At 29.7% G+C, this 26,629-nt stretch overlaps 3 protein-coding genes across 4 annotated transcripts; 2 read left to right on the top strand and 1 right to left on the bottom strand.

The window, feature by feature from the left end:
• The first annotated feature begins 247 nt into the window (after window positions 1-247).
• LOC127065080 (pachytene checkpoint protein 2 homolog) lies at window positions 248-2,194 on the top strand. Its single transcript, XM_050996969.1, has 6 exons — window positions 248-487; window positions 681-828; window positions 914-1,105; window positions 1,177-1,404; window positions 1,492-1,839; window positions 1,914-2,194. Exons 1-6 carry the CDS (start codon window positions 438-440, stop codon window positions 2,175-2,177), a joined length of 1,230 nt encoding a protein of 409 aa, XP_050852926.1. The 5' UTR covers window positions 248-437; the 3' UTR covers window positions 2,178-2,194.
• A 352-nt stretch (window positions 2,195-2,546) lies between these two features.
• LOC127065081 (solute carrier family 25 member 36) lies at window positions 2,547-21,826 on the top strand. Of its 2 annotated transcripts, XR_007781946.1 has the most exons (7): window positions 2,547-2,922; window positions 5,032-5,217; window positions 5,870-6,144; window positions 14,000-14,118; window positions 16,805-17,027; window positions 18,524-18,993; window positions 19,080-21,826. XR_007781946.1 is itself a non-coding variant. In XM_050996970.1 (6 exons), the coding sequence occupies exons 1-6, from the start codon at window positions 2,882-2,884 to the stop codon at window positions 18,796-18,798; spliced, it is 1,119 nt and encodes a 372-aa protein (XP_050852927.1). In that variant the 5' UTR covers window positions 2,547-2,881; the 3' UTR covers window positions 18,799-21,826. The 2 variants fall into 2 exon arrangements, 1 of the variants encoding a protein (XP_050852927.1); XM_050996970.1 differs by having other exon boundaries at window positions 18,524-21,826.
• LOC127065076 (L-asparaginase 1) lies at window positions 21,658-26,539 on the bottom strand. The gene is made up of 8 exons (XM_050996961.1): window positions 25,053-26,539; window positions 24,620-24,740; window positions 24,390-24,504; window positions 23,852-24,188; window positions 23,319-23,633; window positions 22,900-23,204; window positions 22,645-22,818; window positions 21,658-22,459 (listed from the first exon to the last, which is right to left on the bottom strand). Exons 1-8 carry the CDS (start codon window positions 25,249-25,251, stop codon window positions 22,127-22,129), a joined length of 1,899 nt encoding a protein of 632 aa, XP_050852918.1. The 5' UTR covers window positions 25,252-26,539; the 3' UTR covers window positions 21,658-22,126.
• Between the last annotated feature and the right edge of the window lie 90 nt (window positions 26,540-26,629).

A 26,629-nucleotide genomic window follows, 5' to 3' on the forward strand; every position in this document is an offset into this window, starting at 1 on the left:
CGATATTCGTGTAAAAAAAAAATGTCTATATTAAATAATTTAATTATACGAAGAGAAAAATGACGTTCCTTACGTAAATGTCGCTTGCGAATGAGACCTAATGTCCTTTGCGTTCAAACTTCACGTGTCTCTATCCCCACTCCTCCCTCCTTCTCCTTCTCTTTTCATTTCACCAATTGGACTACGCTTTCATTCATTGTTTCTCCTTGTCTAACACATTTTGATCCATGCGCGATGAATTTGAACTTGCGGTTTAAAGTAACAGAAAAGAACGGGACAAGGTGGGTTAAGAAGGAAGGAACAAAGGACAGTTTATAAACGATCTTCTCAATAATAGTTTGTTTGTTGTGTTCGATAGTTCGTATTGTGGAGTTTGTTACTAAAAGTGAAATATTTTTTATAAGTTGATTAAGTTTATCATAAAATAATAATAAACGATGGATGCAACTGATATATTACACGTTGAAATCTTACAAAAATCTGAGAGGTAAGATCAATCTTAAAATTATATATTATTTTTGACGTTTTATATTTACAACAATGTGTATTGTTTTTTGTTAAAACTACGTATGGATGTATGAAAGCATTTCAAGGCTGTAATTAATTGTTTGTTTTATTATTAACTTTTTGTAAACGATTGTCATATATTTTATCTTGAAATATTTTCTTTTTTTCTTCAGCGCATTGTCAGAAGAGGAAATACGAGCAATGGTACATAACAAAATTATCGAATTGGAGGAAGTATCGTTAGATGTAGAATTACCAGATATTTTATTTACTCATGCTAAAGATCATATTGAATCTGTATTATGCGCCTGTAATCATGAAGTATGTTTAAACATATTAATAAGTAATTGTATCATTATTATTTAGACTAATTTCTATTGTTTTTAACAATGCTTATGTATTCTAGAAAACTCGTATGAAAATTGCTGGAGTCAATTTACAATATCACATATATAGAATGACAGAAACTGAATCAGCAATGTCAATGATAGAAAATGGTAATGAAGAATTACCAGCAGCAAATCAATGGCTTTTACCTTCCAAAGAATTTCATTATTTGTGGGAAAATATGTATTATGATTCTGATATAAAACAAAATGTAAGCTTATAGTACGCATTCTTACTTTTTTTGTTTATATGTATTTGTCTCAATTACAATTTTTATTTTAGTTATTAAATTTTGTGGAAACAGCAGTAATATTTTCTGATAATAAAATAAATCCTAATATTATATCATGGAACAAAGTAGTATTATTACATGGACCTCCAGGTAGTGGAAAGACCAGCTTGTGTAAGGCACTAGCTCAAAAAATTGCAATTCGTTTTGTGCATCGATTTACATTTGTGCATTTAATAGAAATAAATAGTCATAGCTTATTTTCAAAATGGTTTTCTGAGGTAAGTTCTTTATCTATCTAATCTTCAACTAAGAATGAAAAGTTATATGAGAAAAAACATCTTACAAAACAATTTATTTTATTTCAGAGTGGAAAATTGGTAATGAAATTATTCGAAGAACTTAAAACTCTTCACAATGATTCTAATCGATTAGTTTGTATTTTAATTGACGAAGTAGAATCATTGGCACATGTTCGTAAATCCTGCGTTAATGGAACTGAACCTACAGATTCCATACGTGTAGTAAATGCTTTGCTTACTCAATTGGATCAAATGAAACATTATCCAAATGTTTTAATTCTTACAACGAGTAATATGACCGAAGCCATTGACTTAGCATTTGTAGACCGTGCAGATATAAAACAATATATCGGCCATCCTACGGAAGATTCTATATATAAAATATATAGTGCCTGTATAAAAGAATTAATGAGGGTACTTTCTTTGGAATTTTATATCACGTAATAATTTCATAATATTTACAATAGACTGATTGTTAGAATTTTCAGACTGGATTGATAGAGCAAGAACAATTATTTAATCTTGCTTATCTCAAAACTCATGGTTACGAAGAAACTTATGAGACAAAACGCTGTTTAATGCTGCTGGAAATCAGTAAACAAAGTTTTGGACTGAGTGGACGTACATTAAAAAAGATACCATTTTTAGCAAAAGCTCTTTTTATACATTCAAAAAAATCTACATTGGCACAATTTTTAAGAGCAATGCATTATGCCATCGAAAAGCAGAAAGATGACGTGTTGGAACAATAAAAAAAGAAGAAAACAATCTCTATTTTTCTATTACGCGAAATAACATTTTTCATTGTACAAAATGTAAGGAGAAATATTTGACCAATAATTTTATTACGTATTTTAAGTATTTTACAATAATTCTTAATCTATTTATTCGTACGTAATGATATAAGTAATAAAAAAAGAAAGAAAAAAAAATAAAAGAAGATAACGAATAAAAAAAAAAAAAAAAGAAAACTGTATAAAAGAACTCGTGTTTTTGAATTTAACAAAACGCGCCATAGCGCTCTCTGTTGGCGAATCAAAAGCCGGTAAGTTCTCCCACTCTACGTTCTATCGTTTGATCGAAGGCGCGAGGTGGGGGAAGGAGCTGCGGCATATGAAACGTAGTGCGCATCAGTCAGTTGTTTTGAAGCGGTCGTACGTTTCGGTAGTTCTACTCGTGCGCGGTTAATTTAGTGTTACTCGTTTTCTTTGTACCTCGTGTACGGTCAACATCGTGTTAAAAGCTGATATCAGATAATATTGCTGTAAGGTGATAGAGCGTGTGAGATAATTATCATAAATCATTAGTGAGATTTGAAAGAACGTTGGTGAAAGAGTGTTGTTGTTCGAGCGATCTCTTCTATCCAATAATTTTTTTCATACATCAAATTTTTCCGTCTATTACGAAAGTACATGATACCCAGATTGTTAAGTCACCGAATTCTGTTCTAAGAAGGATGTTTGATCGCGACACAGCGATACATCTCATTGCTGGAGGGTGAGTTTTATCTACGCATTAGATCTAATAAAATGACATTCTCTTATCAATTCTTTCGTCACACTTTTATTTCGTTACATGTAAATATCTTCTTTCGATTATAATTAGCAATCATTCGTTATTCATTACATCCAATCGTCAGGGTTACATACGCATTTCACATTTACGTGTGTATGTGTATGTGTATGTTATGTGTGTGTACACGATGCATTCTGTTGCGCAGTGTGAACAACTCGTCCGCGTGAACCGAACGATCTGATTGGTTATTCCATTCCGAAACACAACGTTTGGCCCGGTCTCTGCTTTCCCTCTTCGTCTTTTCCTTTTCTTCTTACCCCTTTTTTTTATTTTTTATTTTATTTAATTTTTTTTTCTCTTATTTCTCATAACCTTTTTCATATCCAAAAAAAACATATATACGTAGTATCGAAATACTCTTATAAACAACTTCGCCTACGATTATTTCATCATTCGTTTTTTATAATGCCGAAAATTAATTAAATTTTTATATTAGTTTCGTATGTTATTCGTAGATATCAATATTTTTTTTTTTTTTTTTTTAATAAACTTTTTTTCTTATAAACCTCAATTATTTAATAATTCGAAGACTGACCCGTACTATCTAATATGCTTTTCTACGTTCTACTTGCGCATGCAGCTTTATTTAACCGGCTAATAAGAATTGCGTATCTAGATTATAAATGACTACAAACATTTATACCATTTCGATATCGTTACAAGTATAATCAATTATTTTTTAATTATACGTGTAATTGCACATTTTAATGAATTTAATTATCAAATTTGTTCGTGTCGTTGATTCGATGGATATAAACATTGGATTGATATAAGTTAGGTTAGGTTTTTCATAATTATTATTTGCAACTGATTCTTCGTATATTATTTTGTAGAAGAAAGAAAAAGGAAAAAGAAAGTAGGAGAAAGGAACAAAAAAAAAACGAGAAAAAAAGAAAATGTTAATTAAATATATATGTAATAGTCATTCTCAAAATATCTTTACGTAGGTTAGTATGTACGTAAGTTTACATCGATTTTTCAATCTCTCACTATTTCGGTGTGAACTCGTGTATAACGAGGAATAATTTGTCGTAAAAAATCTCAACTTTAGACATAATCTATTGGTCAACGATTCAATCGGTCATCGTGGGAGAGAAGGACATTATATAACACGTGGATCATAGAAATTGGTGAACCGTTTAGAAATTTGTTTGTATTTTAGCGATAAAAGGAATTGGACGAACCAATCGTAATTCAAGCTTTACTATAATATTTGATTTATGGTGTCGAATTACTCTGAACGCGCGATATTACGTATATGTAGACGTTTTTCTCTCTTTTTTTTTTAATTTTTTATTTTTTTATATAAAAAAAATATTATCTCTATACACACACAGACACACACATATACATATATAATTTTTACTGTTATCGAAAATGTCGTAATAATGCAAGTAAAAATTGTTTCATATTTGACGAACATATCGAACGTAGTCGTTCTCTTTATTTTTTTTTCCTTCTTTTTTCTTGTATATACGATGTATATGTATATATATACTACATAATGTCGTGTTTATCGGTCGTTCCCTTTCGTATACGTATACATATACATTTATAGCTTGTAGTAAGTAGCTTTGACGCAATGTCAGGTCTTCTCATAGAAATGTTTTCATTATTTCCAGTCTACGACATATTTTATCACGAACACCATCTAACGACTGTTATGTATATTATCATTTCAATATAACCGAAATGGAATAATTTGTTTTATCAATTTAGATAAAAAATTACAGAAAGATTTACTATCGATACTTGTTCGTTATATCATATTTATAGATCATATTTCAAGATTGATCATCGTCGTAATTTCATACTACGTTCTTAGAAAATCATACTATTATTTTTCTTGTTTACATTTTGTTGAGATCTCTCTCTCTTTCTTTCTTTCTTGCTTTATCTCTTTATCTGTTGAAGTAAACATTAGAAACATCGAATGATTTTGTTCTATTGAAAATAAACAAACACGTAATATTTTCGTTTTCTTTTTATTTTTTTTTATTTTTGTTTGTTTATTGTTCTTGTTGAGTACAGTGTTGCTGGTACAACAGGAGCCATAGTGACCTGTCCTCTCGAAGTGGTTAAGACGCGTTTACAATCCTCTTCGTCTCGTTTTCAACCGCCACCAGTGAATAAAGAATTTACGTCCGGTCATGTCACGTGTAAGAGTTTTCCAACGCCGGAACAAAGAAGGAGATTGTGTACAGGAGGCTATCCAAGGTGATTATAAAAACAATTCTTAACTATTACGATTAACGTCGAATTTCTAATATAAACGTTTATTTAATTTTTACTAATAAGTAAGATTTTCTTTTATCGAAATACGTAATAATTATCTCATAAAAATGACCTATAAGTGTATTTATATATTTTATTTCATTCTAAGTATCATATAGTATCATATATCTAAATTAAATGTTGAGTAAGGTAAAGATCTCAAAATCATATAAATATCTTAACCTATACGTACGTAACTTGTATCTGTTAATTATATATATATATATATATATATATATATATATATATATATATATATATAAGATCAAGATGTAATGAATCATGTAATAACATATATAGATCTATTATCGACGATAATTAAGATTGTATTTTTTATATAAAACTTTTTTCGATTTCGATTCGAAAAATAACAATATCAGTAGTAATAATAAAAAAAATATAATAATTTATAACATTAAGATATATTTATCCTACTTTTTTTTATATATTTAAACGAATAAAAAAAGAAAATCGAATGCTGAACTTGTCTCAACTAAAATCTCATATCAATATTTCTTTTTATTCTTTTTTTTTATTTTATTTTTATTTTCTTATTTTTTATATATTTTTTTTATTATTATTATTTTTTATATAGGTGCTCCTTCCTGGCTCTTTCACATTGTGGCGTATCAACGCCATCAGGTGGTGGTCCACACGCTTATCCAACACCCGGTATTTACCAGTGCATAAGATACATCATTAAGAACGAAGGTATACGTGCCCTTTTCCAGGGTCTTGGTCCAAATCTCGTTGGTGTAGCACCTTCCAGGGCGATCTACTTCTGTGCATATTCGAAAAGCAAAATTGCTTTTAACAAAATACTACCTCCCGACACTCCGATAGTGCACGTATCTTCGGCATTTTGCGCTGGTAAGAAAAGTATTAGATTCCATTTTGTGTGTACGTGCGTGTGTTTATGCTCATGCGTGTGTATATGTTATTGAAAGATACTTGATTGAAAAGATACTTAATACAAAAAGAAGATAGAGGAGTTATATAGCGAAAATATTTTAGGTTAGTTTTTGGAACGGCGCCGAAATATCGAACGATTTTGTTCGTTTAATTAACCAATCACGATTCTTGTTAAACATACACAGTACACATACGTATTACGTATGTATGTATGTATAGCTAATGATCACATGTATTGGAACGTGTTCTCAACCTATTAGGTGTTCTCATTTTTAGTGATAACTGAACTTAAATGTTTCATTAGAGAAAAGAAATGAAAACAAATAATTTATATATATTATAAGTTGAGGAATTTATTTAATTATTAAGAGAAATACGTTTATTATGAGAGGCAACATGTAGTAATTAAAGAACATATAGTCTCTTTCATTCTATCTTGTTTCCTCGTATAATTCATTTTTTTTTTTTTTCATTATTTATTTTTAATAGGTTAAGAGTAGGCAGAGAATGCATTCTCACAAGCGTTCTTCGTTCTCTCTCTTTCTCAATGGATTCTTCATTCTACCGCAAATATCCAGTTTATAATTATAGTATATTCTGATCTTTACCGACATCGATAACCTTCGTTAGCCGTTCAATTCAAACTGATCTCGTATTATTAATTTGAAATATCGATTGTATGGTAGATTAATCGAATTTTAGATTTTTTCTTTTTGCCTGAAAAAAAAAAAAAAAACATTAAAATGGATTAAATTTAATTAGATTCGTTTGTAACGATCTAGTATTTGTTAGTAAATCCATAAAAAATTTATAACAGTGTTTGTATTTTATTGGACGTAAAAAACGCCTTTTCTCTTTCTCTCTTTTTTTTTTTTTTAATATTTGTTTATCGAAAAGATATTTTAGGAAATTTTTGGCGATAATCTCATCGGTAAGACAACGTTTGATAAGAGACAACATATCGAAAATACGTTCATTTAAATAATATGTATACTTTTATATATATTGTTCTTATTTATTCATACATTTTTTCCATTTTTATTTCTATTATTAGAAATCAGACAACTCGATAAGAACTACGAAAGTCTTTTTCAATGATTTTCTTTTTATAACTCTCCTCTCTCCCTCCAGTACTTCTCCCTCTCTTTCGTGTTTCTTCGTACGTCATCGTTTAATAAGACAATGTTATTAGCAGAGACAATATAGATAAGTTATCTGTTCTTTCGATGGGTGAAATTGAACTTTAACCCAGAATGAGATTGCCTCCGTCGAAGATTTCTCCGCGGGGGAGCCACGAATTTTTTCACGGACATTATTTTGTTTCTTTTTTATTTTTATTTTTTTTTGTTTTAATTTCTTTACTTATTTATTTATTTATTAACAAAAATACACGTATTTATTTTATTTGAATAAAAATGGACGCACGAACGGATACTCGTTCGGATCATATACGTTTCACATTTACATCAAAGTAAGATCTACAATAGTTTGACAAATTATATCGATCAATTTCCTTTTTCATTTATATATCAACGAAAGGAATGATTTTATCATTTTTTTTTTTTTTTTTTTTTGGTTAGAAAAACAATTTTTGCAGCGACAAAATAGATATGAACGTTTGATCTGCAAAGGTTCGAATTATATAAATTGATTAATTAAAAAAAAAACAGTTGCAATTTTAAAACAAGAAAATTTTAATGTAGAGAGAGAGAGACAGAGAGGAAGGGAAAAAAGGAGAAGGAAACGATTGCTAAGTGCTATTATCATCTGGTTAATTCCGATTGTTGATCTTTGTTTATAGTTCATTGATAAAACGTAATCGATAAGTCATTCATCTGTCGATTTAATTCCTTCGTTTATCTATTTCTGTTTATGTATTCATACTCCTTAATTTTTATTACAATGAACGTTATAATTGCAACGTAATAATCATTAATCTTCATGATTAATTTTATTTTTCCTTAGGAAAGAACTATTCGAAGAAAATAATTCGAGAAGCTTCAGATAGAGAATATGTTTGTCCTCATTTCCATGTTCCCTCTTCCCTTTCCCTTTTGACACGTGCAGATGGTCACGTAGGCATTTTACTTCGTTTTTTAAGAAGGCCGGGTTCTTTAATTTTAATTCATGAAAATTATCTTCGATTCTATAGTTTCTATTAAGTAGTTCAAAATTTTTACCATCATTTTTGATTATTTTTGCATGCTATTTACCATTCAACAGAATTAATATAATTATCTTACGATATGTTGTCAAAAAAAAAAAAGAAGGAGTTGCAACGATTTACGTAGTACATGCATTTAATGAGGTCAAATTCAAAATTAATTCTTTATCTAGTAACCTCAATTTTCATTCTATATTCATTTTCTTGTAAGAACCTATCGTTTCTATATCTACGATGAATCAAATATTTTCAAAGATAATACGATTTAAGCCATAAATTCTAAAAAAATATGTAACCTGTGAATAGACTCAAAGATTTGAATTTTTCAAATCATTTAAAAACTTTTCAACTATCCTATATAACAAAATAAAAATACAAAAACGATCGATATATTTTCAATATTTTTACGCGAGGTATTCAAAAAAAGAAATAAATAAATACATAAAAAATAAAAATAAATAAATAAAAAAGAAAAAAAAAGAAAATGGAAAAAGAAATGAAAGAGATATGAGATAAAGAGTGCAATGTGGCGCCAACGTTTGATTCGATATCATTATTACTTTATCGATGCAATGATGCATGCGTTCGTGTGTATTTCTTGATGCGTTTGTCCTTCGTATTTCATAACTGCATATACATTATACATACATGTTGTAAAAAGAGGACACGCATGGTTAGAATTTGATCTTATTATATTATACAATCTCTTCTTCCTTGTAATAGGAATACAATGGACGTTTAGATAAGCAAGCGTGCTTGTATATGTGTAAGGGGGAGAGAGAGAGAGAGAGAGAGAGAAAGAGAGAATGAAGAGAGGATAGAAGAATGCACACATACACATTTAGAAAATAGGGATCTATATCGATTTCGTATCGTGTGTGTTGTGTTCCCCCCTCCCGGTAGATACTGTTTACTTGCGTGTTTACCAACTAGCTGTGGGTCACCTTGAAACCACCTTCTTCGTTTCATCTTCCCCTTCCCCTTTTCCTCCCTCTATCTCCTCCCCACTCACCCCACCTCCTTCTTTTCATATCTATAGATTGGACACGAATGGTAATATAACAAAGTCCTTTTAAGATCAATTTAGAAGATGAATCCAAACTATCCGGTGTCCACAAATTTGTTCATTTTTTTTTTTTTACTTTCCTCCCACCTTCTTTCTCCCTCCCTTCCCCTTTTTTTTGCTATTTTACTCGTACTCTTTGTTTTCTTTGGAGTCAGGAACAACGACCGAGAAAGAGAGAGAGAGAGAGAGAGAGAGAGAGAGAGAGAGAGAGAGAGAGAGAGAGAGGAGTGAGTATATATATATGTAGATGATGTGTGTTCACTAAGCTAAATTCTATTTTTAAATTGACTACTGTTTGGCTGTAATTCAATACCCTTTTTCTCCTTCCTCCCTCTCTGTCTCTCTCTCTCTCTCTCTCTCCCTCCCTCTCTCTTCATTTCGTACACTGTATCGAACGTGTGTATTTACTAGCGACTAAAAGCACGTCGACGACCAAGGGACAGTAAATTTATTCTCATCGGTAAATTTTCGCATGATTATGATTGCACTCGTGCGATCCACTATGATAATCATGTTATGTAATGAATAAAAAGAAGACACCATCGAGTATTGTTAGAGTATTTTTTCTTTTTCTTTTCCTTTTTTTTTTTTTGTTTGAGGTTTTTATTTTTATCGCATCGGAGGTTAAAGTTATCATAATTGTTTTATTTTGTTCTGTTTAATATTATCATTTAATATTAGCGGAGAGATTTTTTTTTTTTTTTTGTTGCAGTTCATCGCGAGATACTTTTCTTTTTTTGTCATAAAATTTTCTCCGTCCGTCACGGATCTAAGTTATAAGAATTCTCAAATTCTTTGATTCTGAATTTTTTATTTTTTTCTTTCGATATCAATACGTCCTCTGCAAAAGATAATGCACGCGAGTGGCGATGTTTATTTTTAGAATCTTTGATAATGAACAATGTTTGATAGAAGGAGGTCTGTCTACTTACTCAAGCTTTATCGAGTAAAATACATTGTTGTAACTCGATAATCATTTATTCAAGATACTTATCTCAATGAGAAGATAGACGTAATGAGAAGATAGATTGTAATGTCGACAAAATATTCAATTTCGTAAAAATTTATTATAATATTACAGAGTAATATAAATTATATTACAATACTATAATAGACTACAATAGTGTATATTAATAATTACACATAGTATCCAATTATATACTACATAAAAAAAATAATAACATAACTTGAACATTATGTAATTTAGTTTTCAAAGACTAAAAAAGAACAAAATTTTATTACACGTGTTCACAATTTTTTTCTAGTAAAGTATAACAATAATTATCTGATATAATAATAATACGATAACAGGAACATTATATAATTTGTTTGTTTAATGATACTCGAAAAAAAAACGAAAGATCGTATTATACGGAATATCACAATTTTGGTTCTGTTTCTGATACCTCAAAGCTTACAATTAGTTATCAAAGTTCACAGCAGACGTGAAACGATTGATCGGAACATTTCTTTTCATGGTCGATTTCTTCGTGCTCATGAATAGTCGATTGAACACGTTGAATGATCGTTGAGGAAGGGCTATTAATATCTACATATATTCGTGTGTATATGTGTATATATACATATATATATATAAAACGTCGAAAACAATTTGTTCAGCATAGTTATCAAAGTAATGTTCTCTCGTGGCATGTTGAGATTCTTCTTTGTATTAGTTTTAAATATATATATATATAGAGGCACATAGCTTTGCCTGCTTGCATGTGAATGTTAGTGTTTGTATATGATGTCTGTTCATGGCACACGTACGGTTTCGTTTGCATGCTCGCAATTGAACTTCCCGTGGCGTGTTACCCTGATAATAAGATGCATATACATATACCACATGCGTCGTAGATTCTTCGGACAACGTGCTACAGAGTTTGTTTTCAATTGGGTTGCACGTGAATAAGATGGATAATAAGATCGTAAATAAAAGTTAGGAGTAGCAAGAAAAGGGCTCTGCTTGAGAAAATTAGCGGCTTCCCTAAAGAATTTTAAGCTTGCTATATATATACATATATATATATGTATGTATGTATGTATATATGTATGTATGTATATACGTATGTTCTTTTTTTCTTTCGATAAAAAAAACGAGATAAGAAGTAAATATGCTGAGTTGGCCTAACTAGGATCGCTTGAAGATATCAATGAGAAATGGTCGCTTAATTAAACTGAGAATTAATTGTTTTACAAGGACAACGACCCGTTAACTATATACTAGGATTACTTATTTATTAATTATCGTTTGTGAAGATCCATGTTTTCTAACAAAACGGAATATTTTTCTATCACCGTCAGGATAGATTAGAAAAGACTGCGTAGTAAATTTGTCATATTTACTAACTCTTTATTATCTCTATTCTTTCGTCCCTGACCTGTCTTACTTTATCTACTCTAAACAGGTAAATATATGTATACATATATATATATACATACATACATACATATATGTACACACATACACATATTTGTATACTATATACTGTAACTTTGTGTTAATACTATATCAATTCTTTGATGACTTCACTAACCAATGTAAATGAATAGAATATTCTTGCTATTCATTCAACTGATCATATATGAAACGCGTATTATTATCAATGATAACATAAATTTAAAACAAATGATAGAGTTATATACAACTCGAATAACATCACAAATCAAGATTTATAACTAACGTAACTTTTTTGATATTTTCTTGATATTTTTACGACGACGATATTTCTTTCTATTCGTTATATCAAATTGTATGCGTCTTGCAATATTATGATTTGCATAACATAATACCGATATTATCAGTACGCTGATAAAGAAGACACAACGAAATAAAAAAGACAAGGATTATTATAGGTGTAGAGTATGGCATCTTTGTAGGTATGTGTGTATGTATATTTGTATGTGTATGTGTGTGGTGCATTGCTCCTGTGGTCGGCCGCAAACTGGGTCAATGGGACTGCTCTGAGAGACACAAGCCAGCTCTCTCTCTCTCTCTCTTTCTCTCTCTATCTTTATCTATCTATCTATCTATCTATCTTTCTCTCTCCGTAGAGTTTAGCTTTAAAAGCTAGCTTTGTAAGTCATCGTCGTCGTAGTCGGTAGCCGTAGTTGTAGTCGTAGTTGTAGTCATAAGTTGTAGTAGTTGTATGGTAGAACTGTATCTTATATCGAATAATTGCAAGCTCATGTGTATGTGAGTCTCTCGATGTCGTCTTCTTAGATATTATCGATCGTCTCCAATGGTCTCTTGTCAAGCTGTAAATTATGTAACGAACATGTGTATATATGCACACATACATGTACACTCTTGTTTGTTTAATTCGTATCTGTAAATATTATGCAGATATCCCAGGGATAGAGATAAAAATTTTGGGACCCAAGTTATAACAGAAACTTCTATTTCAATTCTCGATGTTTACTTTTGATGATCTAGCTATTATTATATCTTTATCATTTATTTTTTATTTATGTTATCATCGATAATAATACGTCTTTCATATATGATCAGTTGAACGAATAACAAATATATTTTATTTATTTGCATCGGTTATATTATTAACTGTCATCAAATTTTCATGATAGTTTTGCAAACGAATTATCATGCAATTATTAAACTTATATCAAATTATAGTTTCTTTTTAGGTTTGTTATTATATTTTTTCAAACTTCCGAATCACTCATTGTGACTGAAGTTATTTCTTCAGATCTTTTTTTATTGTAACAAAAAAAAAAAAAAAATCGATCAATGGACATAAAATTAACTTGATGAAAAAAAATATCTTCAAACTGTGAATTTACTCGATTTTAGATTATCGAGGATTGATCGATAGCTTTTCCATATAATTTGACTCGATTGAAAGTTCGATTTACGTTGCGTTCGTTTAATAGGAAAAGAAAAGGGATAATTTAATCTTCATCAAAAGTTAGATAATATCTCAAAATCTAGTTTATGTATTTTGATATATGGAACAATGAGATACTATGTAAAAGTATACATACATGGATGTTTGCTATGTATGTTAATGTATAATGTCTATTTATGTTGGTGGATATTTAGTAACAAAATTGTTTCACTTAGATGATAAAAGGATTATGGAAGTAACAATCTAAGTAATTGAAAAACATCGTTTATGTATATACGTATGTATATATGTATATAGGTATGTAAAAGCTTTTACGCGATAACTTCGATCAAAATGTTTTTCAACCAACATGCGAACTCGGTTTAGCAGGACATCGATCATGTTGAAAATAGATCGATATAGGATGATGTAATATTATTTTTTTTACTTTTTCTTTCTTTCTTTTTTTTTTGCCGCATAAAATGATACTTTCAAGGTCGATCCATTTTTTTCGATGAAGTTCTCTTGCGGGAATTTTGAATTTAGAACTTGGCATCGTAAACACGATACGTATAAAATGTCCTTCGATCGATTTTGCCAGAATTTAGATATATGTATCTCCTTGCATACAAGAAGACGCAAGAATATATGTATATATGTACGTAAATTAAAAAGGAAAAAAAAAAAAAAAAGAAAAAAGAATCTTTTAGATAATACAACGTGTTAATTTCGTTACAGGTTTCGTGGCGTGCACGTTGACAAATCCTATTTGGTTTATCAAAACCAGACTTCAGCTGGATCATCGAACAAACAAAATCACTGCGATGGAATGTATGCGGAGGATATATCGACAGTCGGTAAGATGAATTCTTCTCTTCATTGATAATTTTTTTTTTTTTGTTCAAAGATTTAAAAGAAAAGAAAAAGGAATAAAGTCTCTCGAAATAATAACAATAGTAGTATTAATAGTAAAATTTGTTGTTGTTGTTGTTGTTGTTGTTGTTGTTGTCGTCGTCGTCGTTACTGTGTCATCGTCTTCATTTCGTTTCTATTTCATTGTCGTCTCTTATCATCGACAATATATCCAATCGTTATTCTTTTTTCTTATTTCCTTTTTTTTTTATATTTTTTTAACTCGTACTGTTTTTTCTAACCTCGCTAACTAAACCTCGCATCCATCTTGTTCTTCGATAATTCGTACGTACATAAATTCTCAACTTTCCTTGAAAGGCAGAATGTTCCAAAAAATATTGACATTTTTCTTTCCCCTTTCCTTTCCTCTTTCTTCCTGTACCATTATGTATGTTCATATTTTTTGGCAAACGTCGTTTAATCGATCAAATCTACTCTCACATGGGTTGTACAAATATCTAGCAAGTTTAAAATTAAAAATTCTTTATAGTAATATATCACATTAAAAGAGTGGAAGGAAAGGAAAGATGTCCTACATTACCGACGAAACATAATAACAGTTTTTTCGATTTATCTTTTACGGTTAATTTAAATTATATCGAAAGAGTAATGAAGTGAGGTGTGATATAGAGGGAGGTAAAAGAAGAAGGGGGGAAGGTTAGACGAGAGGCTCGACAGGAAACAGTTAAAGAAAATAAGCAATTCGAAGAGGTGCGCACGACCGCGTTAAGTTTCGCGTGGAATTCGTACGAGCGAAAGAAAATGTATGTATATATGTGTTTGTGCATCTGTGTGTATATGTGTATATATATGTATACACATACATACATTGTATTATTGCTCAGGATTGCGCATACTACGCTAACATAAGATTGTCGACGGACGTGAGCCAGGTTTTAAAATGGTCTCTTCGACCTACGAATAGTAACTCGGGACAAAAATACATACTGCAAAACGCGTCTGGTAGGCGGGCCTCTTTATATTATTTCGAATTAATGCGTGATATGCGCCAAATAAAAATTTCGATAGTGCTTATATGTGATAAGTAATTAATTATGTGTATCAATGTGTGTACGTGTCTGTGTGTTTTTATTCGTTTGTTTGTTACATTTTTGATTTCTTTTTTTTCTTTTTTGTTCGTATTTACAAACATTCATATATCTAGATTTTTTTTTCAAAAGTTCCTACAAATCATTTTGTAACTTTTACAATCTGGAAAAAAGAAATTAATGTAAAAAGTTTCGAAGGAGAGTAATTTTATGAATCATCTAAGAACTTTTGATTGATTTATCGCGTCCATGTTTCGATAGTTTAAAATCAAGTGTGTCTTGACCAATCAGAAAGCGTTTATTATTTTCCAATGGAATCTTAAAAAATTAACCAATAAAAAATGTTTATTTTATCGATAGCTTCCAAGTTCGATTTGCGGTTTGGTTCGTTATAATCATTTTAGAAAGTATTTTATTTGGTTAACTTAATTGGATTAAATTTTGATCCTTTCCGGTCTATTAACCGTGCACGTAGATAACGTCAGTTTACTAATCGTACAGGCGCCATATATTAAAGGAGTAGTCTATTTTTTAAGCTTGTATCATAAATACTCGAGTCTGAGAAACGAGTATTTGAGTCAGTAAACAATGAAGATGCTTATATATACATATTTCAAACGTTCTTGGCTAACGTTCTGTGAGATTAACACACACTGATGACAATAGTATCGTTTAACAGAAATATTCATTTGCTCATATCGATATATAGCTAGATTAAATTTGAATCATTAATGAAAATGGAAGAAATCTGAACAATTTAATTTTGATTTTGATATGTGTGTCTGTGTGTGCTCGTTTATCAGTCGTATCTTTCTAATTTGAAACTCGATTTAACTTTCGAAGTAATGCTTGCATTTATTATTGTTCTTTCTCTTTCTTCCTTTTCCTCTCTCTCTCTTTCTCTCTCACTCTCTTGTTTTCCAAAATATATAGTACTGTTAAACTTGTAAGACGTATGTATATATGTGTACGGAATCTCATTGCCAAGTCCATCATAAATGGACCCCATAGACGACTGTGACGACAATGGTGAAAGAAGGAGACGGAGGAGACGACCTTGTCGAGAAACTGCTCGTTATTATGTTGAGAGAGTTCTTGTGATCGTTCATTCGAGTATAATACGTGTAATTGTCCCAGGATAGAAAGTAATTTACGACGTTAATTCTCTTAGAAATTAATCTGTCAATCCTGGGACAAACCTTTTTGAAACGACCATGTTGGAGGGTCTCCTGAACTTTCATTTACAAATTTCTTTACGAAGAAAGACGAGACGATATCACTTCTCTGACAAATTGTACGAGTTGCTGAGAATAAAAGTTCCAGATTAATTTCCGTTAAAAGAGAGAGAGAGAGAGAGAGAGAGAGAGAGAGAGAGAGAAAGAGAAAGTGAAAGAGAGAGAGAGAGACATTTATAAAGGCAAAGCTGGCGCCATCTCTCGAATTTTATTCTCAACAATTATTATTTTTTATATATATATATGTTAATGGCACTTTTTTGTTTTTTATTTTTTTTTTTTTTTTACTTTTTTCCTACTTTTTTTATTTGTTTATTTTTTTATCTTTTTACATTTTTCATTTACAGGGTATCCGAGGATTTTATAAGGGTATTATGGCGTCCTACGTAGGTATAAGTGAGACTGTGATACACTTTGTGATTTACGAAGCTGTAAAGGCATGGCTTATGGCGACAAGGACGGGAGTTTCTTCAAGGGAGGACGAGAGAAAAACGTTCCGTGATTTTGTAGAATTTATGGCAGCTGGTTCATTTTCTAAAACGATCGCATCAACGATCGCTTATCCTCACGGTAAGAAAAAAGAAAAAGAAAGAGAAAACAAAAAAAAAATAGTAATAGCAAAAAAAGAAGTAGTAAATATCGATTAAAAAAACTTTGTCGAAATACACATTTAATTACAATAATTACAATAGTAAATGAAATGAAAGGAGAAAATAAATCTTTGAATCTGTAAATAATTAGTGCTTCCGGGAATAGATTTTCTAATTTCAATATGGCCGCTGATCTATGTACGCACTTGTATGTACGCGTAAATACGTTTCCTTAGCTAAGAATTATTTTCAGTTTATTTCCGTCCAATTGAATCAGCCAAAAATTATTTAGAGTAAAGTTAGAGTCGATGTTTTCTTTACATTCTTACTTCTTGATTATTATTCATTATGTAAATTTTTCTTTTATAAGATCCTAACCTCGAATTTCAACGTATGTGTGTGTATATATATATACATGTATGATATACGTACATATATAATATATATAATATATATATATATATATATATATATATATATATATTATTGATATTATAAAAAGTTGTATAATTGGAAATTAATTATCAGCAGGTAAAACAGATTGAAATGATCTCATTAGTATAAAAATTATTATTCCATAATTATCTGCGAAGTTGTTATGCTTATTGCATAATAATTGTCATAAAGTCGTGAGAAAATAGTGAATTTAGATAGAAATTCTTTCTTTTTATTTTTTATTTTTATTTTTTTCTTTCTATTTATTTATTTATTTATTTATTCATTTTTTGTTTCGTAAAATACGAATACTTTTTGAAGAGTAGGATATCTACGTAACTTTTGAATATTTTCCAGCAGAGATCATGATAGCGATTCGATTGTATATCGTTCGTTTTAATATTTATTATTACAATAAGTACATATACCCATTTGATGTATATAACAGTTAAACTGTCGTTCTCGTCTGTCACTTTTGTAAACGACTGTAAACAAGATTCTGCCAATTGTTCTAAAAATAGTACGAGCCTATATATTTCACGTGCCAACCATTCAACGAGCAATTACGTATTAAGTTAGACTTCTATATATCCTATTACTCGAATAACGAGTGTGTGCCGTTAAAGTAAAAGATAAAAGAAATGATGAAAGAAATTGTAGTGATTTGTAATCTAGGCGAACCTCGTATATTCCATTTTTATATGCGACTAAAAACTAGTTGCACGAATGGTAAAAAAGAAAAACGAAAGTTAAAAAGAAAAATGAAAAGGGGGGGGGGGGGGGAAGAAAAAGCGAACCTCAGCCAAGTTACCTGTTTCTTTTGCCTTCGATACATCGCATTTACAGAGAGTATATTATTATGTAGTTTCCTCGAAAAAAAAAAGAAAAAAAAAAGAAATATAAAGATAAAAAAATCTAACAAACAAAAAAAGAAAAGAAAACATAGAAAGAAAGTGTTACCCAATTATGATTCTTGATACATAAGATATAAATATATATCGAAGATGTCTGACGAGATTTCTTATTTTGTTTATCTTTTAGAAGTGGCAAGAACGCGTTTGCGTGAGGAAGGTACAAAATATCGAACGTTCTTACAAACGTTGAACGTCGTATATATCGAGGAAGGAACAAAAGGTTTATATCGTGGACTTGGAACTCATTTAATAAGGCAGATCCCAAATACCGCTATAATAATGGCAACTTATGAAGCTGTAGTCTATATCCTCACGCAACACTTCCATTCGACCGCTGTAAATGCAACGAACGCGACGACACAGTTTTATGCAGAGGCTAAGGCAAAGAGAGAGCTTGCCTAGGATTTGCTAACGGCCCCTGAATAAAGGGCCTTCATTCTAAATGCTAATGCTAATGCTAATGCTCGTGCTTTAGAATGACGTTTCATCAAGTCTTCGTCATCCTTACCTTTATCATCGAGGAGAGATTAAGAGACATCATGTGTTAAATGATGGCGACGTCTTTTGGAGCGTAATCGGATAATTTTTACATTGAAGGTATTACCGAAAGAAGACACCACGACATAGAAAGCCTCAGTGCCCTAGAAAGTCTAGCAAAAAAAAGTAGTCCTTCATCCTTTCAGGTAGACCATACGCATACGCATGGAACCCTGTGTTGTGTTGTGTACCTTCCACCAAACTGGAATTACCAACTGGGCCAGATTTAATGCTGGAACACGATGTGCTGACATACATTGCTTTTTTTTCTGTCTCTCTCTCTCTCTCTCTCTCTCTCTTTTTCTCTCTCTCTCTCTTTCTCTCAATACATACACACACATACACATACATGCACTATCGATGAAAGTACATTTTTTATCTTTGACCGAGAGATTGGAGATACGATAATATTATATTATATATTATGACTCTTTAGAGAAACTATATTTTTGAATACTTTAGAATTTTCTATTTCTTTTTGCAGCGCTGCTCCACTGTCACATATATTTCAAAGTAATCGGCAAACGATAAGCGAAAATTTATAAATCGTTAAATTTTCTTAATGGGTCCATTTTTACGGCTCTTTACGATTACGTTGTTATTATATTTGTTTGTATATGATGTTTTATTGAAATGCTTTTTGCAAAATGAATTTAAATGTTGTTTTCTTTTTTTGGAAAAGATCGTGTTTTAACGCATACCTTTTCTTTCTTTCCTCTTTTTTTTTTCTTTTTTTTTTTTTTTTATTTTACTTCATTCTGTTATAGACTATTATTCTATATATTTGATTGATTTATACTTTGTTATAATTATATATTGCGTACAAATAATTGGTTAAAATATTATGGCAATAATTAGTTTTATTATGAAGAGATATTTTTCTCTTTCTTTTTCTTTCTCTCTTTCTCTCTTTCTCTCTCTCTCTCTTTCCCTCTTTCTCCCTTTTTTGATGATAAAAATATTAAATGTTGATTATTTTTTCTTGAAATTCGTTTGTTACGTTTATTACTATTATCACGACATTTTGGCTCTTATTAATACATTGAAATTCGACCAAGTATTATTCAATATTATATTGCACGACATGAGAATCTCGAATTGCAATGAAAAGATCATATATTGATTAAATTATTATAAATCAACGATAAGAATCCATATACATATTATTCGCTTATTTCAAATTGCAGTTTACTTCAAAATACCAAGTATCAAGTGCAGTATGATAATTTATAATGAAAAAAAATCTATCTTGTGTACGTATATATGTATGTATGTATATATATATGTATGTATGTATGTATGTATGTATGTATGTATATACATCATATTCTGTGTACTAGATATCTTAAAATAACCAATAGTTTAACCAAAAAACTACAAAGGTTTCTAAACGAAGTACCAATATATTCTTTTTTCTCTTTTCTTTTTCTTTCCTTTTTTTCTTTTTTTTTTTTAGCTATATCTTTTTATTTGTATAGTAATGATGAAAGAATATTGACGTGTATATATATATATAATAAATTGTAGAGATTTGAGATTGGTAGATTTGCAGTCATTATTATTAAGATAATACGATGTAAATACACATAGAAACAGACACTCATATGAAATTCTTATTAAATATTAAGACAATATTATAATCTGTGCTGCCTAATATTTTTATTTGTTATTGTTTTGACAAAATTATATTACAGGGGATGGAATCGAAATGTTAACATATACACATATATGTAATGATATTAGAGTATTCGATATAATAGTACAGGATGGGAAAAAAGTTTCCAAGTGATTTTAAAAATCAATTATCAATTAGTAATTACTTTCTGGTCTGATTTTGTTCTTCTCAGATTATGAAAGTTTGTAAGAAAGTTATTTGTAAAATCTAAAAATAAAATTAGGCCAAGGAATATCAATTGATTTATTAAAAATTATTTTGAAACATTCGTCCCCATCTTATACAAAATACATTTCTGTGAACAACAACTCAGTTACCTAAATTTAATATATACATATTGCAAGAAAAACAATTGATTATTATATATTCGTCCGTTATTATATACTTTTGATTTTGAGAATCTATATAATTTAAAAATCAGTGTCGTTACAAAACTGACAACTAGTCGTATTGTGTTACCTATATTTTGTTCTCAGGTATACGTTCCACCCATGATTAACGTTTTAATGAAAAAGAATATAATTGAAATTCTTTGTTCACGAGATGATGGAATATCGATTAATACTGCGCGAGGTTGTTAGATGCGAAAAAGGAGAAAGTTATTTTTTATCTCATTTATTTTCCAAAGTTGAGAATATAATAGCGTAGAACTTTTAAAATACAAATCCAATTTTTTTATTCACGTTGAGAACATTCGATAAAAACTAATCACAGTGAGATTAAGTATTTTGTGAAATTATTCTAATATATGTTGCAAAGAAAATATATTCTATCGAAGGAAAAAAATTAAACAAATAAATTATATATATATATAATTATATATTATATTATATATATATAAATATATATATATATACATAGTATATTGTATTTCAAATATCCTTGGAATAAAAAAAGAGCAGGCGATCATTTTAATACATATGAAAACATAAAATGCGATATCCAGATATGAACGTATGAACGAACTCGCATATATACAATATATATTTCGATAGAAGTATAGAAATAATAGAGTCTAGTGTTGTTTAAAAAAAAAAAAAGGAAAAAAAAAGAAAAAAGGAAAAAAAAACAAAATACTAGCATCGAAGTAAGACAACAAATAAACAAATTTGCTGAAGGATGGGGGAGTTCACACATACCGTATACATCCAAAAGAACGTGTCTGTATTATTGATATTGTGATATTGTCGATGGAATTAAACGAATAAAATATAATAATTGACGCTGTTTTCTTTCGCCACCAAGAAAAGAGAAAACTTTCTTATTGCTAAACAAATTTCAATGTATTCGTAATTTTTTTGTTTTCTATGGTCATTTCTTAAGATGAAATCGAAAAATTATACTATATAGAAATTTGCTATGTAAATAGCAATATCATAAAAAAAAGAGACAACAAATGCTAATCTGAATTTTTTCTTAATCAACTATAAGTATTAAAAATGACTGATTTATTAATATTTAATACCTTTCCATATTGTAGATCTAAAATGATTCTTATATAAATTAATTTATTTAACATTATTTATTAATGTCCTGAAGTGTAAGACACTCCATTGCATCCACCGCACCAACTAATTTCGCAAGATCGAACGGTGTATGTCCGATCATATCAGTAGATTTTGGATTTGCTCCGTGATTTAAAAGTAGTTTAATAATAGTTACGTTGTTATGTAGTGCAGCTAAATGCAAAGGCGTTCTTCCAGATGTATCCATTGTTTGAGATGCGTTAGGATCGGCAATCAAAAATGATTGAAGACGTCTCAAGTTTCCAGATCCAATTACGTCACAAATTTTATTTCCTATATCATCTCTATCGAGTTTAGCACCGTGTTCTAACAAAATGTTGATAGTCTGTAATGAATGTTATATATGAATATATATATATATATTTTTTATTTATTAGTACGTCAATATCATAAGTGATCCGAATAAAAAAATAAATAATTCAATTTATCGTGTAATACGTCATTTGATATATCGATTAAATTGCAGAGACAGACAATTTATGTTGTTCGCCTAATAAAAGTATAATTTACCTCGTGATGATCATTTTCAATAGCTTCGATAAGTGGAGTTCGTCGAAAACGATCTTTTATATTAACGTTTGCACCCATTTTCAATAGTTCTTGTACAATATTTAAATTTCCTTGACAGCAAGCAATGTGCAGCGCAGTTCGACCATCTGCGTTTGTTTGTGATATGTTAGCACCCTAGATAATAAACAAACAGAAAATCAAAAAAGCAGAAACAAAAAAAAAGAGATGACCATTGAATTTTGCGCGATCACTTACATATTCCTTCAATGATTTTAATTTGTCTATATCGCATTTAACTACAGCCGCATTAAGCATAGAAGGAAAAAGTATGGAGGTCAGTTCTTGAAATTCAGTTCTCAAAGATAATTTCAATGATCTCGCTACGGCACTAACGAGATCTGATTCGAACATGAATGGAAGTTGGCTTGATGTTAATTCACCACGCAAATTGCTTTGTATCATTCTTCGTTTTTTTTTTATATCCCAATCGGTATTAGATAATACATAAGCTAACTTTGTTAGAGCAGCTTCCGGTGTCATGTCAAAACCAGATATTACACCTGTTCGAAATATTAAAATTTCTAAAATGATATCATTTCGATTGATATATATATATATATATATATATATATATATATATATATATGTATATACGTATGATACATGTTATGTACCAGCTTCCTTTAATAATGCTCCTGCTTTATAGGTATTCGATACACGACCAGTTGTACATTGAGTTATATTAACGATAATAATACCACGTCGTGTAGCCTCACGAAATTCAGCGAATATATCTTCACGATTGCTTGGTATGTTACCAGAACCATATGTTTGCAATACAACACCTTCAATTGGTGATTGAAGAAATCCTTTCACTAGATCAGCAGTAATACCAGGGAAAAGTCGTAGGAAACAGACGTTTCGATTCAATTTCGAATGTACCGATAAATTTCTTGGACTTTGAGGATATTTCGACAAACAATAGTCGACTGTTAAATAATAATTAAGAAGATTAATTAATCGATTGTACATATATTATAATATATTTTAAATACTAGAAGAAAGTTGTTTTCAGATTTTTAGAAAATATAAATATCATTCGAATTTTATTGTTAAAGATATTTAAAAAACAATTTCTATTAGAGAATATTATTTTTCTTTTTCCTTTCTTTTTTAAATTCATCTAATTAATAACATATACGCTAACCTTCTATATTTATTCCGACCGTAGCCAAAGATGGAAAATTTGGAGAGTGAAATGCATCGAAGGAAGTAGCTGAGACTTTGCTGGTACGATTACCTCGCATAAGATTAGTCCCAAAAAATACGCACACTTCCGGTATATTATAATTTGCAGCTATTACCAAAGATGTAAGAAAATTATCTACTCCATCATTTCTTGTATCGAATATAGGTACTTGAGAACCAGTTAAGATAACGATCTTATCCAGATCTTGCAACATGAATGATAAAGCAGATGCTGTGTAACTCAATGTATCTGTTCCATGTAATATTACGAATCCATTAAAATTATTGTAATATTTCTAGAAAAAAAAGGAAAGAAAGAGGAAAGAGAAACATTAAAAAATTTGATGAACTTGATAATTAATTAAAAAAAATAGATTAGAAACAAACTAATTTTTTATTTATATACGGGTGTAAATATATATATAGTACGATTCATGATTAATTTTTTTTTTCTTTTTTCTTTTCTTTTCTGTCAAATATGTATGTGAATGATTTACTTTGATATCATTAGCAATAAGAATCCAATCGTCCATAGTCATATCACTGGAATCGCAAAGTGGTGAATATTCTAATACCTCGTAAATGATACGACGATTATCTGTTGTTTTAACCCTGAGAATGAACAAAAAAAAGAACAATGAATCGTATATATACTTTATAGTGACAAATAATAGGTATTCGGTATATATCCAAAGTATTATCTTTATACAATGAATAATACACTTACGGTAAGATCAAAGGACTCTCGTTAGCCATTTCGCCGTACATTTTCTTCGCATAATCACGATCGTGCATTTGAGAAAATTGTCGTAAAGTATTGACAAAAGAATTGGCTTTTGGTACCAGAACTAAAATATTAAAAAATATCAATAGAAAAAAAAATAGTGATCTATATCTAATCTAACGTTAAATCAAACATTTATAAACTTATTTTTCTTATCGTTTTCTATTAAAATCAGAATAAAACGATGTGATCTGAAAGAAACATTGCTTTTCCTTTTTTTTTCTTTTTTTTTTGTGAAATAACAGAATGTTAATAAGAAAAATTAGTTGGATGATAAGTATGACAAAAAAGTAAAGTTTGCAAAAATGAAGAAAAAAGAAAGAAAGACGAGCATTCGCTATAATAAAATCCTTTTTATTTTAACGATTGCTCTTACCTCCACTTTCATTTCTAATCATTCCTATAGTACCACCGGTATACAAAACAAGAACTCGACTTTCAGACTTGATCTCACTCGTGCCATTTTTTTTAATACAATATTTTTCACTATTATTTAAATTAGTTCCCGTTGTTTGATCGCCATTATTATCGATAGACGATTTCTGATCATTTTCGTTCTTGGTAGTTCTTAACATGTCGACACATTTATGAACCACAACAAACTGATAAATATCGTTTAGTCATACAGTTAAATCGATCGTGCTGCTATTACTGAATCCTTAGTTTCAACACTAGTTTCTCTCTCTCTCTCTCTCTCTTTCTCTCTCTCTCTCTCTTTCTCTCTCTCTATCTGTTTTTTCTTTCTAAAAAGTCACGTTATTTCTTGAACGATTTATTCACATGATTCATTATAACTTTATTATATATCTCTTATGTTTTATATCGTCCAAATAAATTTCAATTACAGTAAGATAATTTTGTATTGCATCATATCTTACCTTATGTAAGTTATACATATATATACATTCTAGTAGAATTCGATTAATATTACTATGATAAACGTTAATTATACGTAGACTTTTTTATTTCAATGTAAGAAATACAAAATTTCTTCATTATATTACTTAGAATTATTTTTTATCATTATAATTTTATGCAATCGTTGATAACATATTCGTTTCAATACTTATATATATTTATGCTTATATACTTATATACTTTTCACTTGACTTATATACTTTTCACGATATTTCACAACAATATTCTCGATAGCAATAAATCATTTGATTAATCACATAATATAATATATGTTATATATAAATATTATACTTTTATGATATTTAATGATAATAAAAAAATACATTCTTTTTTTTTCTAGTATCAATAATTTTTCTTCGATCGTTCAGTATATAACAATTATTTATATCTATTAAAATTTAATTTTTTTTTTGCACAGATAGAAGTTTCTTCGTTTTTTCTTGATGTATGCGTTAAGTATGTTCATCAACTTTCGCTCAAATCGATTTTAACTTCAGGTATGGATAAAGCGTGAACTATTTAAACGGGGAATATTATCCCCACCATGTATCTATCCTATCGGTATATAAGTTGTGTAAGTGTAATGTAATATGTAGCATAACAATCGAGTTAGTGTAAGTTAGAGCAGATAGGCTGTGAACTCACACTTCTCACAATTTTTCTTATTTATATCCTTATTTGATGATGGTGTGCATATAGTAATATTCCATGTTATAATGCGTTCAACGTGACGAGTCAAGAAATATAAATGTGTAACAATTGCGTGTTAAACGCGTGATAGATATATAGGACTTCTTTACTTATCATTAGTTATCGTTAGTTGGCCAACGATAATCAATTGTTGAATTCAGAAACGAATTTATATAAGTCCTCGTTAGGGTTTTCTTCGACTTCCCGTTCGAAAAGGGTTATGCAATATCTGAAAATTGTACGTACACTTTTAAATCTATCACGTCCCTATCACGTGTATTTGTTTATGTATCCTGACTCATTTCATTGGACTAATCATAATACGACATTTTATTAGCAAGGTCG

The sequence above is a fragment of the Vespula vulgaris genome, chromosome 7 (genome assembly GCF_905475345.1).
Source record: "Vespula vulgaris chromosome 7, iyVesVulg1.1, whole genome shotgun sequence".
NCBI lineage: Eukaryota > Metazoa > Arthropoda > Insecta > Hymenoptera > Vespidae > Vespula > Vespula vulgaris.

Excerpts from the sequence above, each read along its gene's own strand:
- LOC127065080 (XM_050996969.1), top strand. The coding sequence starts at position 438 with ATGGATGCAACTGATATATTACACGTTGAAATCTTACAAAAATCTGAG. Across the intron at positions 488-680 it reads ATCTTACAAAAATCTGAGAG|CGCATTGTCAGAAGAGGAAA; the intron begins GTAAGATCAATC and ends TTTTTTCTTCAG. Across the intron at positions 1,405-1,491 it reads TTTCAAAATGGTTTTCTGAG|AGTGGAAAATTGGTAATGAA; the intron begins GTAAGTTCTTTA and ends ATTTTATTTCAG.
- LOC127065081 (XM_050996970.1), top strand. The coding sequence starts at position 2,882 with ATGTTTGATCGCGACACAGCGATACATCTCATTGCTGGAGG. Across the intron at positions 6,145-13,999 it reads ATCTTCGGCATTTTGCGCTG|GTTTCGTGGCGTGCACGTTG; the intron begins GTAAGAAAAGTA and ends ATTTCGTTACAG. Across the intron at positions 14,119-16,804 it reads GGAGGATATATCGACAGTCG|GGTATCCGAGGATTTTATAA; the intron begins GTAAGATGAATT and ends TTTCATTTACAG.
- LOC127065076 (XM_050996961.1), bottom strand. The coding sequence starts at position 25,251 with ATGTTAAGAACTACCAAGAACGAAAATGATCAGAAATCGTCTATCGAT. Across the intron at positions 23,634-23,851 it reads GGTCGGAATAAATATAGAAG|TCGACTATTGTTTGTCGAAA; the intron begins GTTAGCGTATAT and ends ATTATTTAACAG. Across the intron at positions 23,205-23,318 it reads AGCATTATTAAAGGAAGCTG|GTGTAATATCTGGTTTTGAC; the intron begins GTACATAACATG and ends TATTTCGAACAG.